Below are 8,780 nucleotides of genomic sequence, written 5' to 3' on the forward strand. Positions count from 1 at the left end.
GTCACATATCTACAATGTTACATTTTACACGCTACACTGTAAGACCAAATAGTAAATCTTTGATAAAGGAATTGGGTTGTAATTACTCAAAAGAAATAAAAACGTTCATTCATCTCCAATTTTTTGAGTAATTAGTATAAAAATGTAATTTTAAGTTTACAGCACTCAAATGCTTTCATTTGTTTTTGGCAGTGTACTCAAAGTTTTTACGAAGGTAAACTTAATTGTAATGTAACAAAAATGTTTAAGTCATCTTTATTTAATTTTAATTGGTTCTGTGAACCCAAAAACTCCTTGTAAAATGAACTTGATCAATAATGTTGTAGTAACTTGTAAGATTAAGTTAATATCAGTTAAAATTACTTAGTAACATTTACTTAAAAAATGAGGTTTCTTTAACATAAAATTTAGTTAATATAACTTAAAAATTTCGATGTAATCAGTTTCAACAATTTTTTTGAGTTATATTAACTTATCCGGTTTTACAGTGTATCAATAATTCACCAATCACGAAATGGGGGAGGATTGAGGGGGCAAGAATGGAAAAAAAGAAAGTAAGGAGAAAGAGGAAAGCGAGGTACATGTGCTCATGTGCACACTGAGCAGTTATTTGCTTAACGTAGCAGAAATATTTACTTGTGGTGATGTCTTGCTTTCACTCTCTCTTTTGAGCTGTAGCACCACACCCACACTCCTATTGCATATGCAGAAATAAAAAGTTTGGCTGTATTCAAATGGTCAGTGTACAGTAAAAAAAACAAAAAAAACAGGGTTAGGCAAGGGCAGCAGAATTATTTTTTTGAACTATTTCAAAGTTAAAAATTAAATTGAACTTAAAAATGCAACTGTGCCATTTTTTTCTCACATCATTCCATTTTTTTAATTCACAAAAGAAGATATTTTGAAAAATTATTCAGTGAAAGACAAAGCATGTTGTTTTGACTGATTTTCATTGTATGGGAAAAAAAGAAAAAAGTATTGTGTTCTGCAGAAGAAACACTGAGCTAAGGATGAGGAAATAATTCCTTTGTAGACAAAAGTCCAACAAAGGTGCCCAAAGTGTAGTCACAAGTTGCATTGCTAGCAATATAGTTCAACAATTGAGTGTTTCCTAAAGCCATAATAATTCTAATGAACATTCGCAAACAGCATTGCAAAGTTGTGTATTTGGAACTACAGTACTAGACTTGTGGTAGAAGCATAGTTTCTTGTTAGTATGACAGATTTCAATAGATTCATATATACATCTGTGAATAAATAAGAACAACAGAGAACAAAAGTAACTTGTTTACAGCAATAATCGGATAACAATTTGATTTCGACCCAATCAGTTAGCACAAGTTATTATTCCACCACCCGTGTCACATAATAAACCATTATACAGTTGTCTATATTTGAACCAGTGTGATTCAAACAACGGATTTCGTAACTACCTAGTTAATATCTCCAACAAGGCATAACACAATGTTTTATTTGTGGGTTTCGTCATTGCATGGGAAATGCACCCCAGATCTGTGCTTTTCTATTTTTCTGTGAACTATACAGTATATGACAGAAAATAACAAACAGTCTCAACACCTCAACTTATTTTCTGGAGTAGGAATCCTAACAGCCAATACCACCATTTCCCCATTTCAGCATTAATATTCATTGAGGAAAATGTTCCATTAGCAATAATCAAGCACTTCCCCAGGCTTGTTTGCAGAAAACTCATCAGGAAAATGACTGCGACTCAGTGTCGGCAGTCTGACAGAGAAAGAAGGAATGACAGGAAAAGAGGGAACGACTCAATAGATTCAACAAGTATGGCTTGTATCATCTCGGCTGCATGTCTGTCTCTCTATCTACATGTATATGCTCACTCTTTGAGCCCTCTTCTCTTTTCCAGACTGCCTCTCTCTGTTCTGTCACTTTTGCTGTGCCTCTCTGTCCGTCCCTCAGCATTTGGAGTCCCCAGTGACAGTGGTTGCTGGGGGAGAGATGGCAGCATTGATGCATATTTGATGAGCGGGTGCCAAGGCCTTGCCGGAGAGCAAGGCACGAGGGGACGATGTTGCTATCTGTGTCTGCATCTCAGGTTTCTGAGTCACACTCGCAGAGACTCCTTCTTCCATTGTGGGCCTTTATTGTCCGTGTCTGGGGTTTCAGCACCAATTAGAGTGATAGATATGTGGGCTCTACACAAGTCAAACCAGAGCAGCTTGCATGCAGTACCAACAAAACCTGCGCAACACACAACCCACTTTGAAGAGGTGCTGATCAAATAGTCAAGTTCCAATAATGAAGTTCCCAAGTTAGCAGCTTCACTGCGTGAAGGGTAATGTGATCTATTCACTGAACCAAGACTTTTTATCTACTGGAAGCATTTAGTTGTTGTTGTTTTTTTTACCACAGTTTTTCTTTAATTCATTCATTCATTCATTCATGCAAATGGATGGTGGTTCCAGCATTTCATTTGTCAGACTGAGGTATTTGATTGACTACTTTCATCTGTTTGACCTGTGTTTTTTTTTTTTATCAATATTTAATTGTACATGGGCTCTTATCATCCCAGCCTGTTTATGCTCTATTTAAGAATCCATATTGTGGTGCATACCACAAAGTAAATGAACAATAATTAATTAATGTACCAAATTGTTAAGGCTGGCCACATGAAGAAAAAAAAAAGTCACTTGCATCACACAACAAAATGCACAAAACGTGCATTTAAGAATAACATTTTATCAGATTGTGTGACAAACGATGATAAAAGGACATAAATTAGTAAAAAATTTATAAATATGATAAAATGTATAGCTAAAAAATGTACAATGACATTTATAAAAAGTTGCAAATTAGAAATCCTGAGTATTAACTACTATTTTTTTTTTTTTTAATCTTTATTTACTAAGATCATAACAATTCATAGATACGATGACAGGCATTTAAATTAAAGGCATGTGCGCATAAAGATCGGAGTGTTCAATAGGCCTACAACCAATCTAGCGCAACCTGTCAAAATCACAGCACCAATGAAAACACACCATGAGAGTCTCACAGCTAAAGCCACGCCTTCTCTGCTCAAGCGCACATGATGGGGGATGAGACCAGAAACTCCAGAGGCGTGTTCACATGCCAAATTTACCAATAACATTTAAGGGTACTGCAATAGTAGTTGGGCGGGACCTGTACCTATCTGGGCGGGGCTAAAGAAGACGGCGTTATATGTTAGGTGCCTGCGTAAATTCCTGCTGTTTCACAGACATTGACAGCTCGCACCTGGCTACAGCTAAGCCAGAAAAGAAGACTCCTCAGGCATAGCTTTTCACTTTTTACCATCCAGACTATCCCGGTTCTCCGAGGTAGACACTCTGCTTGGGCCAAAACAAAGGAAGACGAGAAACGACCTTTTCTCACCTCTGCCATAATGATGTCCATGAATAGCAAACAGCCGTTTAGTATGCATCCGATGTTGCACGAACCTAAATACACACCTCTACATTCCAGTTCTGAGGCTATCCGACGAGCATGTTTGCCCACGCCTGCGGTAAGTTCAATATTTCATCTGTGTTTCTGGTTTGCGATTCATTATCACCGCAATCATTTGCATTGTATTCGTAGTGGTTAAAACTTTTTCTCCGCGTAAAAAAAATAGAAGTGCATCGGTTTTGTTGATGTAAATGCAGTCTATTTAATAAACTGTCGCCCAAATAACTCTTGCACTTATGCATTTATTTTACTACGCTTTTTTCATAATAAAAATTAGACATTTTACAACACAGAAGCAGCACTTAATTTCGAAATCAGCGATTATTTGCATAGCCTAACCATTTTAGTGCCGCTTTAGATGGTTTGCAAAAAGTGTCTCAATTTGATACTATAAAACTTTATAACACTGTAAAAACGAAATGCAGGCTGCGTGATCTAGTTGTATACGTTTTCTTTAAAATGTTTTGGCAACTTAAAACTGGCTTGCTGGGATTTGGCATTGATACTTACACTTGTTCTCTGTCACATAGCTGCAGGGTAACATCTTTACCGGCTTTGACGAGACCCTGCTCCAGAGAGCCGAGGCGCTGGCGGCGGTGGACATCGTCGCTCAAAAGAGTCACCCGTTCAAGCCAGATGCCACCTACCACACCATGTCTACCATGACAAGCATGACCTGCACGCCCACGTCCTCTTCTGGGCACCTTCATCACCCGTCTGTGCTGACTTCTCACCACCATCATCCCCACCACCAGCCGACGCAGGGCCTGGAGGGCGACCTGCTCGACCACCTCACTATCGGAGGCATGCCGGGCTCCGACGTTTGCGCCACCGCTTCTCACCCGCATTCACACATGTCAGCACACACATATCACCACCCGCAAACTATGAACATGCACCCCCACAGCATGGGCTCGCACACCTCTCTGGGTGGCGGTGGAGACTCCGAGCCTGATCCACGGGAGCTGGAGTCTTTCGCCGAGCGCTTCAAGCAGAGACGGATCAAACTCGGAGTCACGCAGGCCGACGTGGGCTCTGCGTTAGCCAATCTTAAAATCCCCGGGGTCGGCTGCCTGAGCCAGAGTACAATCTGTCGGTTCGAGTCCCTCACTTTGTCCCACAATAACATGGTAGCCCTCAAGCCTGTTCTGGAAGCGTGGTTAGAGGAGGCAGAACGGGCTCAGAGAGAGAAAATGATCAAGCCGGAGATTTTTAACGGCGGGGACAAAAAGAGAAAACGCACTTCCATCGCTGCTCCAGAGAAGCGGTCGCTGGAGGCTTACTTTGCCGTCCAGCCCAGACCCTCGTCGGAGAAAATCGCTGCCATTGCCGAGAAACTGGACCTGAAAAAAAACGTGGTCCGCGTGTGGTTTTGTAATCAAAGGCAAAAGCAGAAACGGATGAAGTTTTCGGCAACGCACTAGGCCAGAACAAGGCATTTCAATAAACTCAATCATCAGACATACGAGTGAACAGAGCCGACAAAACTCTTCGAGGCTGGGGCGAAACGCTTCCCACACAGGAATGGGAGCTGGGCGGCAACATCCCAGAGACAGAAAGTGTACCAAAAGTTTGCCATGACAATATGTCAAGAACAACACGCTCTGGAGGACGAGAGGAAAATCAACACCAACTAAAGGTTGCAATTATTGTACAAATCGAGAATTGAATAATGATTATTCTCTTAACTCAAAACAACTCTTTTATATTCATCTGTACATATCTGTGAATACACTGCACCTCTTTGTGTGAAGAACGCATCAAAATTCTTTTTTAAGGATGAAAAGAAAGAAAGATAAAAACGCTGTTGTGCAAAAGATGTCCCATTCTAGAAACTTTAGTGTTATTTTATATGCTACAGACGAAAATCATGAAGGTTCTGCTGTGATCCATTGCATGGTTTACGAGGCATTAAGTGTTCATTTATCGTTTGAAATTTCCATTCCTTTTGATGTATTGCAATAATAGAGAACACGCACATGCGAACGCACGTACACACGGGCATACTTAATATACTTTTCTGTGTCTACCTCATGATTCCTGACGTCTTGACACATTCATGGTCATTTTGGAAATAGGGCATAAAACTAGACTTTTCATTTTTGACACATTTTGGGTCAAATAGATAGAAAACACGAAGCGTTGTGTGTTGCAACTAATTTCACTCCAACGATGCTTTGACAATCAAATTATTTAAGAATTATTTTGTGACTAGCCCCTTCTACTGTACGTCTTCACTTAAATTATTATTATTACTACTACACTAAGTTTGTAGATGGGAACATTTCATAACATATTCAGAAATTCATTGCACTTTGTAGATATGATTCCGATTCCTTATTTGTTTGGACTATTTATATTTCTACTTTATTGATTTTGTCGTTTACTTATTTATTTGAGCTTATTTATTTTGAATACCACACATGTTTCATTTGTGAAAGTGTGCTTAACTGTGTCTGTGTACGCGACAGAAATTTCAATAAACCATGCACGTCTTACCTCAGTTACTGCAGTGAGTGTTATGTCCCTGGACTTGATTTATTATTCTGAGTTTTTATTTATTTTGCTTAATATAACAATAATTAGCTATTATATCGTTCTTTAAATAAGAGAAATGCGTATGAGATCATTTCAGGTTTATTGTAAACCAAAATGTATAACTTTCATGATGATTATGATTATTATTATTATCGTTCCTGCTGCTGTCATTGTGCATAATATAGCCTACGATCATTTATTGTGTATTATCAAATACACCGCAAGCTAAAGAAATCGATTATCGTAGGCTAATAATAACAACGAACTGATGATTAATTTTAGTAACGTGCCTGTAGTTTCCTATAGTTTGTCCATGATGTTAAGCCCAGCTTAAACGAATTAAAACAAACCCTTAACATCCATATAAGTTTTACAAGCACGATTAAATACATCATTTATGAAAGAGGAAACTCCGAATGTTATTAATGTTTCTGGTATATATGTTAGGTAATTAGTCGATAACAGGAAGATAAGTTCACTTCAAGGAGTTGTCAAGTCCAAGTTCTCTCTGGTGTTCAGCAGGTGGTTTTGAGTCCATAAAACTCGTTATTTATGAATAATAAATACGAAGTGTTATGATACTATTGATTTTGCAAGTGTTTGTTAATAGGACGATATCCTATTGCTGAACGGATAGTTCATGTTGTACAACAACGGTTCTCGTCATTTCCCCCTTGAACGTTAGTAAACTCAATAGGCCTAATTATCTTCAAATAAACTGGAATGTCATTTCTACAAAAAGTCTGTTCGAATCAGTCTTAAACAAAAAGAAAAACCCAAGACATTTTTCATTTGTATTTGTCATTTGTAAAACAAAAGATTATAATAACAAAAATATACCAAAAAAAAGACAATAAAAAATTTGACTATACATTTCTGAAAAAATATATGAATATTTCGAGTACATATTAAATAATTAATCTATAGCCTATATAATAAGACGCTCACGCAAAAAGATTTGACATTCTTATAAAAAAAGAATTCATCCCAAAATCACAGAAAAGAGCGCTGCTGTGTAGTTGCATGTGGTAAAGTTCGTTCCTACGACAGTCAATTGTTTGATTTGAATAATGCACATACTGGAGGTCGCCGTTTCTTTTTGTGTATCCGGCTAAATTTAAAAGGCAAGAGACATGTTACGCAAATCAGATTCGCTCCGCCCCAAGTCGTTAAAGGTTGAAGGCAGTGGAAAACTTATCTGAAAGACTTATTTAAAAACGCATTTATACATATAAGAGCGATTGTTTGATTATTGCATAATACAATAAGAGCGATTGTTACAAGATCGTGATATTTAGCGAGTTTTTATCAGCTTAAATCAGTTTATTCATAATGAAAGGAAATCACACTGGTTACAATTGTTTCTCGCATTTGGAAACATGAATTTCTTGAAATGTGCGAGACAAATCTGGTATATGGTGTTCAAATGTGCCCAAAATCGAAGATTTGCATATAGCTCTCACCAAATCATCTACATAGTTCATCAACCGTGGAAACCATGGAACATATAGACGTCAAATGTGAGGCAATGCTTTTAATGTGGCACTGGTTACTTTATTTAGTCAAATGCAACTGGAGTGAAAAATATGTGTAAGTGTAGGCCTATATAATTCCTGCTCTTAGATTTACATTCCTCCCCATGGTTCCTTACAGTCTTGTGTTTTCCATGGAGCGGAAAGCGCATTTTCATAAACAGACCTTGGCCAAGCGCTGCGTATAAAATTTTAATGAAGCCAGAGTCTTGAGTGCAGCTCGACTGAGGACCTTGGAGAATCAGCTCTCTGGTACATGACTATGGCTCCCTCTTTCCTCACAAACATTGCAGCAACAAGGCCCGTTCGACCGGCTCAGTCCATAGCTCCTCGAAAGAAGCTAGGCTTAGTCGCGAGCGTTAGCAGAAAAACAATGAGAATTGCTGCAGTAACGTTTCATATATTACTTTAAGCCCCCGTCTTGTAGCCCGACTGTGAGCGCGGTCAGCAAGTAAATAAACTTCCCTCCGCGTGTGCGCGCTTGACTATCAGATCACACCTCCGGCACTGGAAGCTCTAAATCAGTATAATGCAATATTTATCAAGCGCGTTAATATATAAGCCCAATACAGCGCTCAATATATCAGAGTTCTCACGTCGAGAGAAGCACAGCTTACTAAAGCGCCTAACGTGTAGTCTGAGCTGGTTTTTGATCGCCATTGGTTGTGGATTTTGTACTTAAAGATTCCTGGTTATGAAAATAATCAACGCGCGAAACTGAAAGTGAAAGGAAGGTGACAAGGAGAGCAACTCAAATTCATCCTGACAAGGTGAACAAGGGACTCTTTGTAATACTTGCTGTCTTTGCTTTGAGTAGCAGCGGATTAAAATTTATAAATAACTGTATAATTTGATCTCTCACGAGCATGCCATAGGGCAGACTGGAATAATGCATATTCAACAAGTATTAAAACATGGGTGTTGTAATTAAGAATCTTGTATACTTAATCAAGCCTAATGAAGCAGCTGGAGATCACTGAGAAATCTGAATATTTGGCACCGAGACAAACTGACTGACAGGCCATCAAAACAAAGCAGAGTAACAAAAATATCTAACTCCCCATGTAATTTGGCTCTTGTCCAACTTGCCCAAGAATGCTGTCACTGGTCAAAATTAATTATCAGTTTCATGCTATTTAGATTTTCGTCATTTAAAATCTGTTGGTCACCCCAGACATTATTTATCATGGTAGTGTCATTACATTGATTATGAATTTTATAATTGTATACATCAGAGTAAAA

General features: G+C 38.4%; 1 protein-coding gene across 1 annotated transcript; it reads left to right on the plus strand.

Moving 5' to 3' along the window:
* The first annotated feature begins 3,244 nt into the window (after positions 1 to 3,244).
* pou4f4 (POU class 4 homeobox 4) lies at positions 3,245 to 5,880 on the plus strand. The gene is made up of 2 exons (XM_016536453.1): positions 3,245 to 3,526; positions 3,999 to 5,880. The coding sequence occupies exons 1-2, from the start codon at positions 3,407 to 3,409 to the stop codon at positions 4,890 to 4,892; spliced, it is 1,014 nt and encodes a 337-aa protein (XP_016391939.1). The 5' UTR covers positions 3,245 to 3,406; the 3' UTR covers positions 4,893 to 5,880.
* The last annotated feature ends 2,900 nt before the right edge of the window (positions 5,881 to 8,780 follow it).

Source organism: Sinocyclocheilus rhinocerous, unplaced genomic scaffold, assembly GCF_001515625.1.
Source record: "Sinocyclocheilus rhinocerous isolate Xijiao unplaced genomic scaffold, SAMN03320098_v1.1 scaffold846, whole genome shotgun sequence".
Classification (NCBI taxonomy): domain Eukaryota; kingdom Metazoa; phylum Chordata; class Actinopteri; order Cypriniformes; family Cyprinidae; genus Sinocyclocheilus; species Sinocyclocheilus rhinocerous.